General features: G+C 59.2%; 1 protein-coding gene across 4 annotated transcripts in view; it reads right to left on the bottom strand.

The window, feature by feature from the left end:
* The window catches only part of Pkd1 (polycystin 1, transient receptor potential channel interacting), a 41,819-nt gene that overhangs the window by 7,170 nt on the left and 14,824 nt on the right, over positions 1-19,825 (bottom strand). For 3 of the 4 annotated variants that reach the window (XM_076840375.2, XM_076840377.2, XM_076840378.2), the window contains exons 3-30: positions 19,624-19,695; positions 19,256-19,425; positions 18,353-19,024; positions 18,069-18,252; positions 16,701-16,921; positions 16,342-16,457; positions 15,405-15,531; positions 14,895-15,127; positions 13,725-14,480; positions 13,372-13,503; positions 12,994-13,169; positions 12,526-12,659; positions 8,396-12,015; positions 8,007-8,156; positions 7,061-7,204; positions 6,696-6,975; positions 6,415-6,628; positions 6,184-6,343; positions 5,594-5,746; positions 4,695-4,839; positions 4,006-4,617; positions 3,560-3,716; positions 3,082-3,337; positions 2,773-2,968; positions 1,347-1,517; positions 1,129-1,272; positions 835-1,045; positions 615-741 (exon numbers count right to left, since the gene is read on the bottom strand). In XM_076840375.2, the coding sequence (XP_076696490.2) occupies positions 615-741; positions 835-1,045; positions 1,129-1,272; positions 1,347-1,517; positions 2,773-2,968; positions 3,082-3,337; positions 3,560-3,716; positions 4,006-4,617; positions 4,695-4,839; positions 5,594-5,746; positions 6,184-6,343; positions 6,415-6,628; positions 6,696-6,975; positions 7,061-7,204; positions 8,007-8,156; positions 8,396-12,015; positions 12,526-12,659; positions 12,994-13,169; positions 13,372-13,503; positions 13,725-14,480; positions 14,895-15,127; positions 15,405-15,531; positions 16,342-16,457; positions 16,701-16,921; positions 18,069-18,252; positions 18,353-19,024; positions 19,256-19,425; positions 19,624-19,695 (9,733 nt within the window). The remainder of the gene's footprint in view (positions 1-614; positions 742-834; positions 1,046-1,128; positions 1,273-1,346; positions 1,518-2,772; positions 2,969-3,081; positions 3,338-3,559; positions 3,717-4,005; positions 4,618-4,694; positions 4,840-5,593; positions 5,747-6,183; positions 6,344-6,414; positions 6,629-6,695; positions 6,976-7,060; positions 7,205-8,006; positions 8,157-8,395; positions 12,016-12,525; positions 12,660-12,993; positions 13,170-13,371; positions 13,504-13,724; positions 14,481-14,894; positions 15,128-15,404; positions 15,532-16,341; positions 16,458-16,700; positions 16,922-18,068; positions 18,253-18,352; positions 19,025-19,255; positions 19,426-19,623; positions 19,696-19,825) is intronic. The other variant, XM_076840376.2, reaches the window with a different exon arrangement.

Here is a 19,825-nt window from a genome sequence, read left to right as displayed (position 1 = left end):
CACTGCTGAGGAGCAGGGGTGTGCCTCTGTAAAGGACAGTGCAGCACTTTTCTTTCCTTGTGATCTCCTTGTCTGGCTGTGATGCTAAGACAGTGCTGGCCTCATGGAAAAGTTAGGAAGTGTCCCTTCCTCTTGTTAGAGGAGTTTGAAAAGCACTGGTATGACTATTTAATCTTTAACTGTGCAGAATTCACCCACGAAGCCATCTGGCCTGGCTTTTGTTTGTGGATGCCACTTTGGCCTCCTCACTCACTGTGATGCTCCACCTACTTCTTGGGGCTGCTCTGGCAGTGCCTCCAGTTCTGCGGTAGGTCCCCTGCTCTTCTCTGCCTGGGGCAGGCAGGACTCATGGTGTTCTGCGACTGTCCTATAAATTTCCATGAGGTGCATGACAACGTCCCCTTTCATTCATGATGTGGCAATGTGAGTCTTCTCTGTCTTCTTTTTGGTCAGTGTAGCTAAGATTTTGTCTATTTTGTTGACCTTTACAAAGAATTGGCTTTTGGTTCTCTGATTTTTTTCCCCTTTGGTCACTGCATTGGGCAGCATAGTTCTCAGCCCAACAAAGGGGCTCACGCTCTACCCTGGAGCTCTGAGCCCCGGCCCCAGCCCACCTTGCTCCGGGTCATCCGGAAGAGGAACAGAATGGCCAGGTAGACAGGGTAGACGACAACGCTGGACACCAAGCCAATAGCAACTGTGTCAGCACTGGGTGGGATCAGACTGGACATAGGTCCCACACTGTGGCAGGAGAGAAAACCCAGGCTGGGTTAGGATGGGCAGTGGGCCCAAGGCACTGGGCGAGGGAAACCATCCTGACCCACAGGCACCCACCTGTAGGTGGCGTCTCCCATGACCCCATACCACACAGCATTAGCACCCAGGAAAAGGCAGAAGAGGAGGACACAGCAGGTGGCCCTCTGGACACGAGTGAAGCGGCTCCGAGGTGGCCGGTCCCACATGGAAAGCCAGATGTGCTTGTCAAAGAAACCCCGCTGCAGCTCGGCTACAAGCAGGCGCTGGAACCGCCACAGGGCCGCCTCACCTGGGAGGAGACACAGCAGGCTGCAGAAAGCCCCCAGCCCCGCCCGAGGCAGCAGCATCTTCACCTGCGGCTGGCAGCCTCACCTGCAGCCAGCACTTCCTTCTCCACAAGGCCCCCGTTGGACTCTGTCTCCACAGACAGCCAGTCATTGACCAGGAAGAAGGTGCTGCGGCCATTCTGCAGGTCCCTGACAATGATGTGCTGCAGGAACCAGGCGGGGCTGAGCCCTGTGGAAGGGACGGGATGAGGTGAAGGCTGCGGGGTGCTAGTGGGGACAGGGCATGGCAGCACCGCCCCAGACCTTTGTTGTCATGCCACACTCTGATTTTCCACACGTCGCCCAGGCTGTGCGGGGTGGCGATCTGGAAGATGTCCAGGCTGTTGCGGTGGAAGGCTCTGTCCCCATCCAGGTGCCGGTGGCCACTCCGGCTATCTGCCCCATACAGCATGATGCCCACATGGGCTGTGGTACCTGGGGATGGGAAAGGTGAGCTGGGTCTGCTGCCCACTGCATACGGAACCAGGCAAGTTATCCAGTCACAAGCACGGGAGCCCCTGTTCTGCAGTTGTGCTGTTTTTCAGTGGCACCTGGGATTAAACACAAGGCCTTGCACATACTAGGCGAGGGCTGTACCACTGAGTCACATTCCAGCCCTTTCTTGTATTTTATTTAGAGACAGTGTGTCATTGAGTTGCTCAGGGCCTCACTAAGTTGCTGAGACTGCCTTTGAACTCTCGATCCTCCTGCCTCAGCCTCCCGAACCACTGGAATTACAGGCATGTGCCACTGCACCTGGCTAACTCATGCGAGTTTTGAAAAATGGATAATCAAAGACAGAATTAGACAACACCAGTGAGAATACAGCTAAAAATGAAAAATGGCAGGCCACAGGTGTCTATCTGGGTGGTAGGGGGTATGCCTAGCATGCATGAGGTCCTGGGTTCAATCCTCAGCACCCAGAAGAAAAAAAAATAAAGAAAGAAAAATGGTAACACTGAAATTCAAATCAAAGGACATCGGAGCTGCTGCAGGGGTGGCCAGAAGGAGGCTGTGCTGCCCTATCCAACACTCGAGAGGCGACAAGTGCCAGACCGACTCCCCCAGGTCAGGGAGGTGGTCAGAGGAGGTGGCTGTCCCAGCAGGTCAGGGACTGAGGAAACCTCCCAAGGAATGCAGGGAGACAGTGCAAAGTACCAAACACCAGGAGAAGGGAAACGCTGGAAGTCGGCAGGCCTCAAGTGTGACACTCGCCAGGCACAGAAGGGCTCACTCCCGAGGCACACAAGGCAGAAGGCTTGCATGAGGCAACAAGCACTGGAGCTCGCATCAAGTCGTGTGCTAAGAACACACGCGTTTCCCTGTGTGTCCTGACACATGTGGAGCTCACACTGGTGAACCTACTGCATGTGTTTTGAAAGAAATTTCAAAGGTCACAGAACAACCTTCATTGGTGGCTGAACTCATGTTCGCCGTCTGCCTGAGCCCACGCTTGCAGCCCCACAATGCAGAGCAAGGACCACCCACAACTGTCCTACGAAGGACGACCAGGGTCTGTGAGGTCACCTCAAGCCTCCACGAGCCAGCCCGCTGCGCAGCACTTGGGAGCCTGAACACCTGCAGAACACCCATCACCATGATCACTGCAGAAGCTGCCAGAGCCTGGGATGGCGGCTGGGGCCCAGAGCGGGCAAGTCCCAGATTCCCATCCACTGTCGTCCCCCCTCACCTGCTCCTCGGCCCCAGCCAGTCTTGACCAGGATTTCATACTTGAAGTGGCCTCCCCTCCCACAGAAAGGGATGATGCGGGCCCGGCCAACATCCAGCTGGTCCAGCTTGCGCAGGATCACAGCCATGACCACGTAGGTCAGCAAGCACACAGTGCAGGTCAGCAGAACAATGGAGTTCACGCCACTGGCCGGCTCCTGGGAAGACAGAGCCGCCAACCCAGGGGGGTCATTCACAGGCCTCCCCAAGGATAGAGCTGGAGTCCACTCAGCCCTCTCACCCTGCAGAGACCAAGGAATGGGCCACTCACAGGAAAAGTGAACTGGACACGACTGGGGGGCACAGAGAGGCTGGCACCAAAGGCAGTCAGGTGGCGGGTGAGGCAAACAGCCTGGTGGGGCGAGGTTTCCTCCAGGGGCACGAGCCCCTCGGTCCTCCACATCATCTCCTCCTCGCTGAAATACTGGCACAGGGAAGTGTACAGGCCCACGGACACCTCCAGCGCTGACCAGTGGAAGTGGTTGGTTAGGTTCAGGTAGTAACTCCCGCCTGGGTCTCGGGTCCTGCTAAGGACAGGGCAGGTATCACAGCCAGACTCCACTGGGTTCCAGGATCCAGGCCTGGAATGTTCTTGCCTCAGATGCTGGGCCTGGCCAGTCACCCAGTCTTCTGCTGCCACTGATTCTTGGAGAGCCCACGTGACCTTGGCCAATACAGACCAAACCATGTCCATCCTGCCCCAGCCCACTCCAGGCCCCATTCTCTCCAGCCCGATAGAAGGTGCTCACCCCGGGGCAATGAAGAAGGTGTAGGGCCTGTGGTCAGCACCCCGGAGCACCTCCAGGCTGACCCTCCTCCTGGCTGAGCAGTTGTGTTCATTGGGTTGAGGCGCCGAGTGCAGGTAGACTGCCAGGTAGGGCTCGGGCTCCTCAGACAAGTGGCGCTCTGGGGGTAGTGTGCATGGCACTGGATGCCCATCCAGGAAGCCTGCCCACCCTGGGACACCCTCTGAGGCCTACTGCCACAGGGCCTGAGAGTTCATCTGAGCATAGGGCTGCAGAAGCCTCCACACTGGAGCAGCCTGTGCTCCTGCATTGCCCCAAATGCCCTTCAAGCAGGCCCCACATAGCAGGAGGCAGACCTGAACTGCACCCACAAGCTTGAGAGTCTCTCTTCCCCAGGGACAAGGCTAGGAGGAAGGGAAGCTGGGCCACATGCTGCCCATGATACTCACCGCTGAGTACCACATAGGTGACCTGCAGGTGCAGCCCCGCCTCAGGGCTGCTGCTGTCTGGGGTAACCACAACACTGACTGAGGTCTGGGGCTGGACGATGGCAGAGCCTGCAGGGGCACGGGGACTCTGGTCTGAGTTGTTAGGCACCTTCACTGTGATGGCACGCTCTGTGGCCAGCCGTTCGATGGGGATTTGGGCACCAGCCTGTGTCTGGAAGGCCATGGAGGCCACCTTGGTAGAGACAGTGTAGTTGCTGATGTAGCCAAATGGGAAGGGATTGGAGTCTACAAGGAAGATGAGCTGCACCACGTCACTGAGGTTGGACAAGGCCCCGCTGAAGGCCTCCGGGATGGAGAAATGGCAGCTAGGGCCCGAGGTGTTGCCGTAACACAGCAGGCTCAGTGGATCTGAGCGCTTGCCCTGGGCCACAATCTCCTCGCCCACCAGGGTCAGTGGCTCCTCGTTGAGCACACGGGAACGCATGAGGATGCGCATGAGAGCCGAGGAGAGGTTGTAGGCCTTGGACGCCACCATCAGTGAGGGCGGCTCAGCCCCCAGCTCTGAGGGCTGGAGGCCCTGTGCCTCCGAGCTGGCCAGGTGGATGAGGTCACCTGTAGATGGGCACAGGAGGTTGGGGACCCCGGCGCAGACTGCTGGAGGCTGGGGGAGGGGAGGCCCTTGCCCACACCTGTGATGTTGAGGATGCTGTCTGCGATGGTGGTGGGGGTCACAGTGCCCTCGGTGGTCTCTGCCTGCAGGATGCGCATCATCCCCTCCAACTTGTGCAGCGTTGTCTTCAGACAGGAGCGGCACACGAGCTCTCTGCTGGACACCTGTGTGGAGGCCAGGCAGAGTCCAGGCCCACTCTGCCCACACTCAGCAGGCTGCCCACTCACACGTGCCAGCGTGCAGGCAGCCTGCCTCCAGGTGCCCTGGCTCAAGCTGTAGCACCTGCCCAGGCCTGAAGCACCAAGACCCTCCCTGCTGTGTGTGAATCTATGGACCCTCCCACCCCCGGGGAACATCCAGGCTCCTCCTGGGACCCACGTAATGTGGCCCTACCAGCCACCCAGAGTGTCTTTTCACACAACTGAAAGTTAAGGCAGATGCTGAGGCTCTGGTCCAGCCACACAGGCCACAGAGCAACAGGGCAGCCTCCATCCAGAAAGCGCTCTGCTGCCCTATACTCTTGAGGACTTGGCCCTACTCTCCAGCCTCTGGAGCCATCCCCTCCCCACCCTGGCAGATGTCTCCTGCCCTGCTCACGAGTTGAGACTTGGGGCAATGAACACCTATGGGTAGACACCACATCAGATGGGCTAAGTAAGTGGGGTGTGACCAAAGGTCCAGGAGGAAGGCACAAAGGAGAAACTTTGTGCCAGCCACTCCCTATACGTGGACTATTCTTTCTTTCTGGGCCACCCTAAAGGACCATCAAGGGAACACTTCGCACTTATGCTGGGCAGCAGCAGCAGAGGAGTGGCACAGGCCAGGAAAGGAGCTCCTAGGCTGGAGATCCAGTATGCACAGCTAATGCTACCACAGGGCCTGGGTGTTTGGAGGGCACGCTGCTCCTGGCTACCCTACCATGCACTGGGCCAGCGCAGCAGTGATCTGCTGGATGTCATCCACAGTGTTAACGCGAAGGGACACCAGGGTCTCTGTGATGTTCTTGCGCACCTGGGCTCGCAGCTGCCGTTCATGGTGGGGTTCGGCTGAGATGTCTGGGGCCTGCTCATACTGGAATGAGTGGGGAGCACAGGGGCTATTAGTGGGGAGGTACCCAGTCACACACGGCTCTGCACTGGCTGCTGTGAGTCAGGGACTCAAAGCCCAGAGTTGTCTCCTCAAGGGCAGAACAGGGCATGTGCAGGTCACCCTGCAGGCTCGGCTGGACCTGACAATGGGGAAGGCCTGGCATGTGCTGGCTGCTGAGAGTAGACACTATCGTTTCAAGGACTTTAGGGGACTGGAGATAGAGCTCAGTGGTAGAGGATTGCCTAAAGTGCACAGGCCATGAGTTCAACTCCCAGTATTACACACCCACACACACCCTCTCAAGGACAGCAGGGATTTAGCTAGTTGAGGGTCCAAAGATGAGATCTTTGTGAGGATGTCACGAGTTCTGGCCCCATAGAGCAGGTGCTGGGGGATCCCTGTTGGCCCACCCCACTGACCTCATTGAGCACAGTGATGAGGGCCAGCGAGTACTCAATGACGTGCTGGGGGTCAGCTTGCCTCAGCAGCCCAGGTAGCACAATGGCGGTCAGGCTGTGCAGCCAGGGGGTGAGGCCCACAGAGCTGCTATTGGGCTCTGGAAGGACAATGGCCAGAGACCTACAGGGCAGAGGTGCGCCATGAGCCAGTGACATTCACCACATTCCCCCCACCCACTGGGTCCAGCTCACCTGTTGAGGGCAACCACTGCGGCGCCCAGCTGATCCTGCACTACCACAGCCAAGTCGACTTCAAAGTGAGGCCGGAAGCCAGGTGGCAACACAGCGGCATAGGCTGAGAGGCTGCCCTTATAGACGCAGAACTCCTCACAGTGGCCCTGTCGACAGCGCCGCAGTAGCAGGGCGTACACCAGTGGGGCACCCGCATCCTCCGCATCGCGCCAGCCTGCAGGGTGCACAGCGTCAGCAAGGTCTCTTGCCCGCCCTTGGCCCGCCCCCAGGCCCGCACTCACCAGCGCACTCGAAGTGCACCTTGGTGGTGAGCGCGCGCACAGCCTTCAGTGGGAAGAGTCGGCAGGAGCCCCCAAGCGGCGGGCGGTTGGGCGAGAGGCGGATGGAGGCACAGCCCTCTTCTTCACCCGAGCTGCCCAGCACGCTGAGCGTAAAGATGTAGCCCTCACCGTCGCGCAGCACACCCTGCCGAACTACCAGTCGCATGCCAGAGCTGCCCGTGGACGTGGTCGTCTCGTTCAGTACCAGCGTCTTGTTGCTGAAGGTGCGTGCGGCCCAGCGCTGCAGGACGCAGCGAATAAGTCTGGGTGAGAACAGGGCCAGGGCCACCGACAGCCCCGCCCACCGCCCTGCCTCCGCTGCTCACCCCTCGCTTGGAGCCGCTGCTACAGTTGTCGCAGCGGCCCTCCAGGTATACATAGGAGCTGCGGCTCACTTCGTACACTGCTTGCGCCTTGCAGGACACGCACTCCAGAGACACAATGGGCACCCGGCCGCTCCGGATGGATACCTGGAGGCGGGCGGGGTGGGGGGGGTGGGGGGTGCGGGGGGGCAGTCACGGAAGACCTCTCAGGTCCAAACTAAGGAAAGCGCAGAGATGGAGGCTTTCCATTTCCCAGTCCTGGGAGGGGTTAGTCCACTAAGGAGCAAGAAGCCAGTGGGGCTTGCCTGCAGCCCAGGGGCTTGCTAAGACTGGCAGGTGACACAACTAGAGTGAACAAACCAAGGCATTAAGCAGTCCACACAATGCTGTGCTCCTACTGCCCTGGGCAGGGCCTGGGTAAGACAACCCAGCCAGCCTACCTGCCTGGTATGCCCTCTTCTGGAGATGACTTTTCTGGGTAGGAGTGTCTCCTGGGCAGGCCAATTGAGAAGGCCTGGTGGTGGGGAGACATCTCCCCAGGATGCCCCAGCACACCCCACTGGCAGGACCTGCCCCACAGAGTGGCCACCACCTGCACTGTGGTCCTAACTTTCCTGGCCAGGGCAGAAGGCTATGAAGGCAAGAACTGGCCCCTTCCATCCAGAAGCAAAGACATGTACACCCTGGGTACAGTGACTGCCTCTACAGCAGGAGGCAGACCAGTTTTTCACTGTCTGCTTTTTGCACCAGCTGGCACAGAGCCATTGTCTACAGCACACCAGAGCTTGCATGGCCCTTAAGATCTCACGGGGAGCTGCACCCTGGTTTGGAAGGAGGCCATGTCAAAGGGGGATATTTACTATCAAGCCCTTGAAAGAAAGGGGAGTAGAGCTGGGCACTGTTAGGACACTGTCTAGGCTCGGTCCACTGGGACAGGGGCATCACCCACCGTCTGGCTTGCAGCCTCCTCCTTCCGGCCCGCCTTCCACACTGTGAGACTGAAGGTGTACTGCACACCGGCCACCAGGCGCTCCCGAGGGATGGTTACTACGCTGCTCCCACGGGGCCCAAGGTTCAGCAGACACCCACTGGCCTCACTCTGCAGCCCACAAATGAGGGAGACAGTGAGGTATGAGACCCACATCCAGCCTCAATGCAGACAGGGCTTGGGGCTTTCCTGGCCAGTCCAGGGCAGGGAACTATGAGGGCAAGAGCTGGTCCCCTCCTTGGTCCCATGCAGGAACCAAGGCCCAGTCCAAGACCATGTGGAGTGCTGGGCATTCCCTGGACATAGCACAAGTCTGAGGGGCAGAGAGGATGTATTGCCATGTGGCTGACCTGAGTTGAGGCCACACAGGCCCAGAGGAAGTTTAGTGGTGTCTGGTCACCATCCTCCAGATTGGGATCGTAGGACTTGCTCCCATCCAGCACGAGGTCCTGCGTGTCTGACCACACACGGTAGGAGCCACCTTCAATGATGGGCACCAGGCGTTCAGCAGCCACAGTCACATTGGCCTGAATGCTCTGTGCCAACGGCGTGTCCCCAAATGACACCACAAACACGAAGCAATAGTGGCCCACAGGAAGTGCCAGCCGTGGCACTACCAGCTGGGGCCGGCTCATGTCCACACCAGGCAGGGCCACTTGTGCTACACGCCCCAGCCGCTGGCAGCTAGTGGTGCGATATACCTCCCAGCGGTACTCAGTCTGGTAGGTGACACAGTCCCGTAGGTCAACGTGGGCCTCCAGGTAGTTCCGTTGGGAGCGCCGCATTAGCACCTGCAGGGGCAGGGCTACATCCACCTCGGGCTCCCTGCAGGCCAGAACCTGGACAGTCACCGTGGCCTGTGCCACAAAGAAGCTCACCAGGTTGGAAGCATTCACCTGTACTCGGTAGTCCCCAGGCTGCAGGTAGGAGTGGTCAGCCCAGGGCTCCTCTGTGTCCTGCACTGGAGCCCCATCCCCAAAGTCCCAGTGGTAGGCCACTTGCCGGGGGCTCGGGCTTGTGGCAGCCTCAAATCGGGCTGAGCGGCTGGCAAAGCAGCGGCCACTCCTCAGCTCCACGTGCTGAATGACATCCTGCACCTCCACAGAGAGCGTCATGTTCACGCCGCCCAGCTCATTGAAAGCACGCACCTGGATCTCCAGCAGCCCCGCTGCAACAGGGGTATAGGTGACATCACGGCCTGACAGAATGACCAGCGAGTCACCCTGAACCTTCTGCAAGGAGAAGTACCAGGCGTAGGCAACTCGGGAGCCCCGCTGCACCCGGGCTGTGAAGTTCTTCTCAGTGCCCGTGGCCATGCCTGGCTCGCAGCAGTTGGGCACCTGCAGCCCACCAACAGCCTCCAGCACCAAGATGCGCACCTGCGCCTGGGCCCGGCTCACGTGGTTCTCAGCCTGCACACTCACCACGTGGTCTCCAGCCTGGGAGAAACGGTGGGAAAAATGGGGCCTGGGGAGAATCTCAGGGGTGGCCCCACCAACCTGCAAGTGGAAGGCGACATCTGAACCAGCGGACAACAGGACCTGAAAGTGGACCAGCTGCCCAGGTGGCACCACTTTGCTACTGGCCCACAGAGCCAGGCCCACAACAGGCTCCTGCACTGTGAGGCTGTGCTCAGCCACAGCCCAGCTGACCGCATTGGAGGCATTCAGCCGGATGGAGAAGGCACCAGCATCTGGGAAGCTCACGGCAACGTGCGGGCTATGCTCACTGCCACCCGGCACAGTCCAGCACCAGCTTACATTGGTGCCTGTGGCTAGCTGCCCCCAGAAGGACACAGTGGAGCTGACTGCCACAAAGCTGCCCAGTTCACCAGCCCTGATGCTGAGGCCACTCACAGGCACCTGCACAATCACCTCAATGGTGGCATTGGCCAAGCCCAGCTGGTTCCCAGCTGTGACCCTGACTGGGTGCAGGCCGGCTATGGGAAAGGCAAGGATGACAGACGGCTCCAAGGTCTCCCAGCTCAGCTCTTCCTCTAGAGTCCATGTGTAAATGACATTGCTACCACCAGTCAGCCTGGCACTGAGGGTGACGCTCGTGTTGACAGCAGCTGGGTTGGGGGAGGCGGCCACAGCCAGCCACCCCACAGGCTCCATAAAGTCCACAGTGCGGTTGGCCCAGGCGCTGCCCAGCATGTTGGTAGCCCGCAGCTGGATGTGGTAGGTGCTGGCTTCGAGTGCAGTGAGTGAGAAGCTCTTACCACTGCCCGTCAGGGATGGGCTGCCATCCCGCTGGGCGACCCAGCTGTAGGAGATGTTGGTGCCATCCCTCACCATGGCATGCAGCTGCAGCGTGTGGTTGGTGGGGAAGCAGCAGCTGCCCCCTCCACCTGCTATCTGCAGCCCCTCGATGAGCTGCAGGACATAGATGAAGATGCTGTCTTGGGCAGTGCCCACCTCATTCTCAGCTGTGACAATGATGTTGAAGGTGCCCACCGAGCGGAAGGTGTAGGAGATGGTGGGGCCCCCGGGTATGGGCGTGCAGCGGTCACAGAGCACCCAGGAATAGCACACGTCGCTGCCTGACTCCAGCAAGGTGCTGAAGCTCACGCTGCCGTTCAGAGGCACAACTGTGCGGCTGGCATTGACACTGAGCCCCCGCACACGCCGTTTTACTGTGACATTGAGCTGGGCCTCGCTACGGCTCACCTCATTCCAGCTGGCCACCCTGACGGTGAAGTGACCTGTGTTGTTATAGATATGGGTGACCTCGGGGCCCTCAAGCTGCCTGCCATCTCCCAGCTCCCACAGGGAGGTGGCAGGGCGCCCATGGCCCACAGTGGAGAACAGGTAGGGCTGCTGCAGCTCTAACACACGGGAGCTGTTCACTTTGATGCCAGTGACCACTACAGGCTCCTGTACCTCCACGAGAGCTGAGTCATTGGCAGCAGAGACATTATTGTACACAGTGACCGTCACCAAGTAGGAGCCCACATCTCTGTAGGTGAATGTCATCTCAGGGCCCCCAATACGGACCTGGGCATTGTCTTCAATGCCAAAGTCCCAGGTGTAACGGTAGGGGAATGGGGGCCAAGCAGAGGCTACCAGCTGGGCTTCGTCCCCAAGCTGCACAAACTGCCTCTCAGGCTGCAGGGTGACATTGTCCACCTCAGGCTCCACACAGACACTGGTGAAGTAATGTGCCTTGTTCACATGGCTCGACAGGACCAGCACCAGGGGAAATGTGCCACTACGAGTGAAGTTGTGTGTCACTGTCGGGTGCCCCTGGATGGTCACATTAGAGGAGCCATCTCCAAAGGTCCAGTCAAAGAGATAGCGAGCAGGGTCCCCAGTAACATGGGCTGTCAGCTGGGTCTCGGGCTGTGTGGGGAGGCAGGCCATGGGCTCTATGCGTAGCACCTCTAAGACAAAGACCTGCACAGGCAGGCTTTGGCTCAAGTGACCCACAGGGCTGGCTGCTGCCACTGTCACCGTCATGTTCTGTGCCTGCAGATACACATGCTGCACCGTGGCCTCAGGGCCTGTCAACACTGTGCCATCCCCCATGTCAAATGTCCACGTGATGTTGTCACCCATCTCCACAGCGGCGCTGACGACCACAGGGGCGCCTTGCTCTACAGCCGGGCTCAGGTGCACACTCAGGCCACGCAGCTCCTGGAAGACATGGACCTCTGCCTGCGCCACCACCCTGCTCACCGTGTTGTTGGCCTCCAGGCAGATGTGGTAGGTGCCTGTTGCCATGTAAGTGTGGCTGACCACTGGCTGGCTCTGCATCAGGACAGGGGAGCCGTCCCCAAAGTCCCACACATACAGGACACCACCAGGGGAGGGCAGAGGGTGCGGGTAGAAGGTACCAGGCTGGCCGGCCACCAGGGTGCTGCTGCTCATGCCAATGACCGTGGTGGGCAGCGCGTCACGCACGCTCACAGGTACCACTTGCGTTAGGTTCTCAAAGGTGTTGGACACGAGCACTGTCAGGTTGTACTCCCCTGTAGGACAGACCTGAGTGGGACCTCCTTCTCACAGGACTTCCCCACCCAGTCCTGGTACCACACGCACAACGCTCCTCAAGATGTAAACCGCTGTGCCCTTGGGCCAGCTGGAGGGGCCCCACAACAAGTTGCACGTGGGACCCAGCTCCATGAGGCAGCAATGAGGGTAGGAAGAAAAGGGCACCTCCAGGCACAACCGCAGAGGGGAGCAGGAGCACAAGGAAGGGAGGGCGTGCAGCCTGCGCCACATGCCACTGGGGGCGCTGCTGCATGGGGCTCTTGATCCCAAGAGAAGACTGAGAGCAGGGAACAAGAGGGTCCCATTTCTGGCAAATTCAAATCAGGGCTGCCTCAGGGGCCACCCACCCCTCTTTCACTCCAGTGAGGTCCCCAAGACATCAACCCAGGCAGGATCACGGTAGGGTGATGGGGATGGTCCCTGGGAGTGTCATCCCTGAGAGGGTCTGCCTGAGGCCAAGGTCAGTGGGGCAACAGCCCCATCCTTACCTGGGATGGCATAGGAGTGCGTGGCACCGTGTTCCACAAGCACCTGGGCCACTGTAGGGTCTGGAACCTGGAAGGACTCATCGTATGGAGGCTTGAACTGACCAAGAATCTGCTCCCCATCCCCAAAGGTCCACCTGTCAGGGGAGTAAGCTGACAGTAAGTGGGCCAGAGAGGCAGGTGGGCAGGGCCAGCCACTTGCACAGTGTGGGTACACACTTCCCCTACAGTGGTTCCTTCCTGGCATCTTCATTCAAGGTACCCCAGTACTCTGCTTCATAAGTCTCTCACCCCTCCCAGGTAACCCTCAGAGGTCCTATGTACCAGCATCCCAAAAGGAGGAGGAAGGCTCAAGACAGCAACCCTATCAGGATGCCCAGGCAAAACTAGGTCCTGGGTAAGAACCCGGCCCCAGCGCTCTCAGGCACTGACCCCAGGGCTGTGGCCTCCACTAGGCCCAGAGGCACTCACAGGAAGGCCACCTCCACAGCGGAGTCTACCAGCACACTCGCCACCAGCACAAGGGTGGTGTTGGGGGGCAGCACAGTCGGCACTGCAGACACCCTCAGGCCCCGCATCCTGTTCATGCGCTCCACTGTGACATTGTAGTTCACGGTGACATTGCTGACGTGGTTGGAGGCTGTTAGCTGTGGAGACAGGCATCAGTGGGTGGCAATACACACAGACCCACAGGCGAAAGGCCCTCAGCCCTGACTCAGCGACCCCCCCACACTCACCCACAGCCATGGCGGGGTCCTCGCAGGGTGGCAAGACAGAGCAGAACAGAAGGCAAAGGTGAGCACCCAGACACCCTATGACTTGAGTCCCCCTCCACCCACCCCCACCTACTGAGAGCTTGAAGATGGCGGCGCTCTGGTAGATGACGTTGAAGACAGCGTTGTGGAAAGTCAAGGACTGCTTATCATCGATGGTCCACCGGAAGACCACATCTGAGCCAGCCTCCACCACAGGGGTGTATCGCTGTGGGAGGAACATGGCGTCACCAAAAGCTGTGACCCCTGCCCTACCCTGGGACTGACTCCCTCTCAGCCCCCATTTGTGTTCTCCAGAAGGACCTGCTGAAGACCAACATGCTGAACCACCACGGTCCCTGATGGACACTGAGTGGCTTCCGACCAGGGAGGGGGCCTTCCTCTATGTGCACCCTTGTCTGGGTGGGGGGTGTCATAGGCCACACTCACCACTAGGACGCCCTGCAGCACACGGGCCTCGGGGCTGGGCATGGCTCGGAGGCCTCGGATGGGCTCCTCCGCTGTCACCCTCAGGCTGAGGTTGGCCCGGCTGGCACCGTTCTGAGCCATAAGCTCCAGCACATGCTCCCCAGCACTGAGCCCAGGCAGCACCAGCACTGAAAACAGGGTGTTATTGGTCTCTCGGGTACAGCTGGGCTCAAGGGTATCGGCCACATCGGGGCAGGCATCCTCAAAGGGTGCACTGACGCTGCCCCCAGGCCAGCGAGCTACAGCTGTGGCATTGGCACCAGAGTCCAGCTGAAGCACCAAGACCGAGCCATTGGCTGGCACATAGAGGTGGCCATCATGGGGGGCAGGGTGGATGACCCGCAGCCCAGTCACAGGAGAGATCACATCAAAGCTGCAGGACAAGTTGTGCCTAGAGACACTGTTGCCCACTGTGGCCCAGACCTCATAGTGCCCAGGATGTTGTAACCCAGGGTTTGGCCTCAGGCCCAGCAGTGGGGTGAGCCGCTCTGTGGCTGAGAACAGTTGCAGAACACAGGCAGGACCAGCTCGAGCACCCTCCAGCTGAGTAGGCAGGTGGGCCAGCCAGTCAGAGGCATTGGTGGAAAGATACAGGGTCTCAAGGCCAGGGCGTCTGGGCACCGGGGGACAGTGTAGGAAGGCACCTGGGCCAGCATCATGCTGTAAACCAATGAGGTCACCAGGGAGCACAGGCACATCCTGGTCGCAGAGAGTGACCTAGGGGAGAAAGCAGGGCTGTGAGAGCCCACAGGGAACACTGGGCCAGGGCGTCAGGCAGGGCTCCCAACAGGGCACCTTAGCACTGTCAACTATGCTTCCAGGAGTCCTGCACCCCAGGATCTCATAGCAAGGACAAACAGGGCAGCAGAGACAAAGGGGACTTGCATGGGAATGCAGCAGGGGTGGGCTGTCCGATAGAAAGACCCTCCTCAGAGGACTTGAAGGATGGGAAGAAGCTGGTCACCATGAGCAGGTAGGAGTCCTCCTCAGAAGACACAGCAAGGGCAAAGACCCTCATGGGGGGACACAGGCAGGTGCAGAGGAATCCATACTCAAGTGTAATGGGCAGCTGAGGGGAAGGCAGCTTAGGCAGCTGGTCAAAGGCAGAGAGACCCGAACAGGAACACATACCGAGTACTGTGTGGGGGGACCTGCAGGCACGGAGAAGAAGAACTCCCTCCATAGTGTGTAGGTAGCCTTTGGAAGCCTGGGACCTGACAGGGATCCATTAGCACAGGCCCAATCATGGCAGGAGGCATCCAGAGGCATGCAGACATTGGCTTCAGGGCACCAATGTCCCTCCAGCATATACTTGGGGACCAGATCAGTCCTGTTGTCATGCTCACTGCTATTTTCCAGGGGCCCTGCAAGTAGATGAGAGGCGTTGGAGGACATCCCACCCACCTACCTGACCTGGCCAGCCAGTGTCCCCTACTACTACCACTGGCCCACTGCCACAAAGCCACTTGCCACTGACCTGGGTCAGACCTCAACCCAGAGAGCCCCTCCCCTAACCTGCCCTTAGACACATGCAGAAGTCTCCAGCCCTGCTCTCTGTCCACCCAAGGGCTGGGGCCAGCAAACCTGAGCGCTCAGAGAGGGCCTGAGCTCCCCAGCCCCACCACCATCATTAAGCCCCACCTGCTGCTCCTGAGGGCCGGTACACCTGCAGCCGCAGCTGGGCAGGCCTCCGGAGCTCCTGGGTCTCAAACTCAGCTCCAGTGAGGAAGGCTTCACGGCTCAGGCTCAGGCCAGGAAACACCATGACCTGCAGGGCAGGGGGCACCTCAGTGCCAAATACTGACCCTGGGGTCTGGACTCCACGAACCCAGAACCACCAGGGTGAAGAAAAGGAAGCTATTGGATGGTCCTATCATCCTCCCACAGAGGAAGCCATTAGATGGTCCTGCACAGACCTCATTTTATGCCACTGGGAAAAAAAACAAGGTCAAAACCATCTGTGAGCAGCAGGGTCCCTAGCATGGTCTTAAAAATCCATCACCCTTTAGCTGGGGCTGTGGCTCAGTGGTAGAGTGCTCACCCAGCACATGTGAGGCACTGGGTTCAATCCTCAGCACCACATAAAAAAAATAAATAAAAGGTATTGTGTCCAACTACAACTAAAAAAATATTTTAAAAATTCTGATTAAAAAAAAAAATCATTCACCTAGCAGGGCAAGGTGGCCACGTCTGTAATCCCAGCTATGGGGAAACTGAGGCAGGAAGATCAAAAGTTGGTGAGACCTTGTCTCTAAATAAGAAAAGCTCAGTAGTAGAAGTACTTCCTGGGTTCAATCCCAAGTACTGCAAATAAATGAACAAAACAATATAATGTAAAAACATTCACCCAGAGCAGGGCCAGCAGGTGCTCAGAGTTCTCCCAGACCAAGGAATCAGGCGCCTTTCATCTCTGCACCCCACAGATCTCCAACTGTCTATGCTGGGCACAAACCACTTTAGGAAGGCCCTCACAAAGCCAACTTGTTGTTTTTTTTTTTTTTTTTAAGAGACACAAAACAGGCTCAGGCAATACCCCCGAGATGCAGAGGGGTTCTAGTATGCAGAAAGGCTGACCTACCTCCACAGGCTGCTGGGGGGCTAAGAGGACTTCCTGCTGTGCCAGCAGACTCAGGGGTCCCTGCAGGCCCCCACCAGGCACTCCCATGAGGAAGTTCTCAGCATCCCACACGGGGCCTGGGAATGGCAAGTATGCAATGAGGTGCTGGTGCCAGGCCAAGGGGACAGCTGGAGGGACATCCAGGGTGGGGCCACCTGGGTCTGAGCCACCCAGCAGCTCCTCCCCCATTCCCTCCATGTTTGCCTCAACCCAGGCACAGCAGCAGGTGCTCAGCACACCAGCACACACCCAGCACACACCCAGCACCCAGGAGCAACCATGGGAGGGCAGCCCCAGTCGTGCCCCAGCATCCTGCGCACCTCCAGGCCGCAGCTCACAGACGTAGCTGTGTGGAGCTGAGCACAGGTCAGTGTTGCACTGTCCTGCGGGTCCCAGGCGCACACAGTGCTCGGCAGTGGCTGGGTGCGGCTCCCCAGGCAGCCAGTTCTGGCAGCTCTCAAGGCTGAAGGCTTCACCCTGAGAGGCCGGGCCAGCCTCTGCCCCCTCCACAGCCGAGAAGCCAATCCACACATCCAGGCTCCTGCAGGCAGATGGCAGAGAAGGCGGGCACTGAGAGGGCGCCCCCATTCTCCCACTGGGGCATGCTCCTCACAGTGCTAGCAGGGTCCTATCACCATCTCATTTCTCACACGTGAAACTGAGGCTCCAGATGTGACCAGGCAAGCAAGGCCTAGGCCCACAGCAGCAGAGCATCTACCCAGTGTCCATGTCCATGGGGCCAGTGGGCACAAGTGAGGGCCCCTCACAGAGCTCCACCTCAGACCTGACTGAGGGCCATGAGCCACCCCACACCTTGCTCTGCAGGGAAGACCCAGGTACAGCATTTGGGGACAAAGACAGTCTCACATCAGACCCAAAGTGAGCTGCCACCTGAGGGATCAGCCAAGGCAGGGAGCCCCTCCTGAAGGCAGGTCTGCAGACGCACATCCAGACTTGGGCAGAGGGAAGCCAGTGCAGTAGGATATACTCACACACGCCTAGACACACACGAGCATCAGAGGGTACACCAACTGGGAGTCGTGCTATAGCCCCAGCACCAAGAGCTGATGCTGATGCCCATTAGCCAGATGACCTTGGGGAAAGGCTGTGATCACTGTGGGCCCGATATTCCCTTCTGAACTCTGAGACATGCAGAGTATTGACATAACAGGAGCCCTCCCGCTGTCCAGCAGGTGGATCCCTAGGAGAGGTGGGGTCTGGCCTCACCCCTACTCCAGCCATGGCAGATGTGAGCTGCAGAATAAGGGCCTGGCCCACTGTGACTGGGAGGTACACGTCCCCACAAGACTGAGGAGGGCACAGGAGCCAAGCATGCTCTCCCTGGGGGCAGCACATCATGGCCCTGACCCTTCCCAGGAGAGGAGCAAGCAGAGAGGCTTGAGAAGCAGAAAGCATAGTCTCTATGGTAGGCCCCAAACCAGCCCTCTTGGGAGGATTCAGTGTCCTGCCCTGCAGGGCTGGAGAGACTGGGGTCCTGGTCCCGGGTCCCACAGTGTTTATGAAATCCACTCCCTTACCACCATCCATCTCTGGGGGGCAAGACAGGGCCCTTCTTGCCACCCCCACCTCTTCTGAACTGCTTCAGGCCTGGGCTCTGCCTATACCCCGGCACTCTAAATCCCCTGCCCACACTGCATTATGGCCTTCCTGGGGATGGGTACAGGCACCTGGTAACCTGGGAGACCAGGAAGTGCTGAATGGCAGGACTGTCCACCATAGCCAGGGCGGCCCCAGCCCAGGCCCGGCACTGCTCCTGCGCCTGCAGCCAGGGCATCTTCTCTGCCACCAGGCGGTAGCAGTGCCCATTGCCAGGGAAGACCTCTGTGTCCGAGGGGCAGAGCGGGTGCACCACTGGGGGACGATGGGCAGAGAACAGGGCATCAACATGTGCCAAAGGATGGGAAGAAAGAGACAGCAGGGGTGACCCAGGCCCAGCAGAGAAAACACCTACCTCGGCTGGGCTCCTCACCCAGGGCCAGGATGCTATAGGTGGCCTGTAGGGCTGAGCCTCCACGGTTCCGGATGCTAAAATGAAGGCTCTCATCACTGAGCACAGAGGATGGGCACACGAGCTTCAGGGCAGCAGGGGCCACCTCCACTTGTACCTTTGTACTCAGCAGAGCCGAGCCAGACCCCAAGGCCAGCACAGCAGTCACGTGATAGTACCCAGGTAAGACGTAGCGGTGGGTGGTGGCGGCACCAGCCACATCCACCTTAGGGGAGCCATCACCAAAGTCCCAGCATGTGGAGCTAATAGGCAGAGGGGCAATAATGTGAAAGGCTGCTGGCTGGCCAGAGGCCAGGGGTCCATGGGGCACCACCAGGGTGGCCCCTGGGGAAGCTGGGAAGATATGTTGGAGGAGGATGGGGACCCTGCAGTTGGGGGTGGGGAGTGGCAGAGGACTGGAGCACAAGGACTGGCAGGCTGCAGAGGTGTTGGGGGCCTGGGCTGCCCCACATAGGCACTGGCCCTGTTCCAAGAGGGCTGCAAGGCTGTGTCCGGCTGAGAAGCAGAAGGCACTGCAGGACTCAGGTGCCAGTGGGCCCTCGCGGGCAGCAGAGAAGGCCACCACTGCCACAGTGCCTGAGCTGTTGTCGGGGAGGCAGGCGACATAGTCCTCACCTGTAACAGGCAGACACACTGGTCCCAGGGCCACTTCCTCCTGCCATCACTGCAGACTTGCTGCACCTCCCTAGACCCCAGACCAGACCTCCCATAGCCAAACCCTCCCTGGAGAGGCCTGCCCAACCCATGCCCAGGCACTGTGTCCCCACATGCACCTTTTCCTGGGCCCTCTTGGCCAGGGTCCTGGTAGTAGGGAGGACAGGGCCCTTGTGTCCTGCCTGCACTCACCACAGCTGCTGTCCAGCAGGGGCATGCTGAGGAGGGGCTGGCCAGCCAGGGGGCCAGGCCCAGCACACGTGGCTGCCTCAGGCTGGACCACGTGAACATGTTGTTCCTCCACCCAGTGCCTCAGCCACGCCAGACCACAGTCACACTCAAATGGGTTCCCGCTCAGGTTTCTGCAGGAGAGCGGATGGTGAGGGGACCAGGCAAGGAGGGGCTACCCTGGCAGAAAGCTCCCATTGCCTGCAGCAGGTGAGCAAACTGCCCCTGGAGTCTGCTCTCAAATTTGGGGGGTGAGTCAGGTCAGAAGGGCAGAGGGGATATTGGGGGTCCAGTGTCGAACTACTAACATGCACCAGAACAAATCAACTCACATTTCAGTTAAATTAAATAAATTAGCAAATGTTCCTTCTTCTAACGTAGAGATCCTGTTGTTGCTTATGTCCCTGGAAGAAAGAAGAGATTAGGCGGAGTGACGGGAGCCCTGTAACCAGATGGCAATGGGCAGCAGCCACCTGTCCACCCTAAGGAGTCCCCAGCATGCAGGAGGGGTGAGCACAGCCAGCGGGGACTCAC

Source organism: Callospermophilus lateralis, chromosome 19 (genome assembly GCF_048772815.1).
Source record: "Callospermophilus lateralis isolate mCalLat2 chromosome 19, mCalLat2.hap1, whole genome shotgun sequence".
NCBI lineage: Eukaryota > Metazoa > Chordata > Mammalia > Rodentia > Sciuridae > Callospermophilus > Callospermophilus lateralis.
The sequence above is the reverse complement of the archived record's forward strand: the minus strand, read 5'-3'. Positions and strand labels throughout refer to the sequence as shown.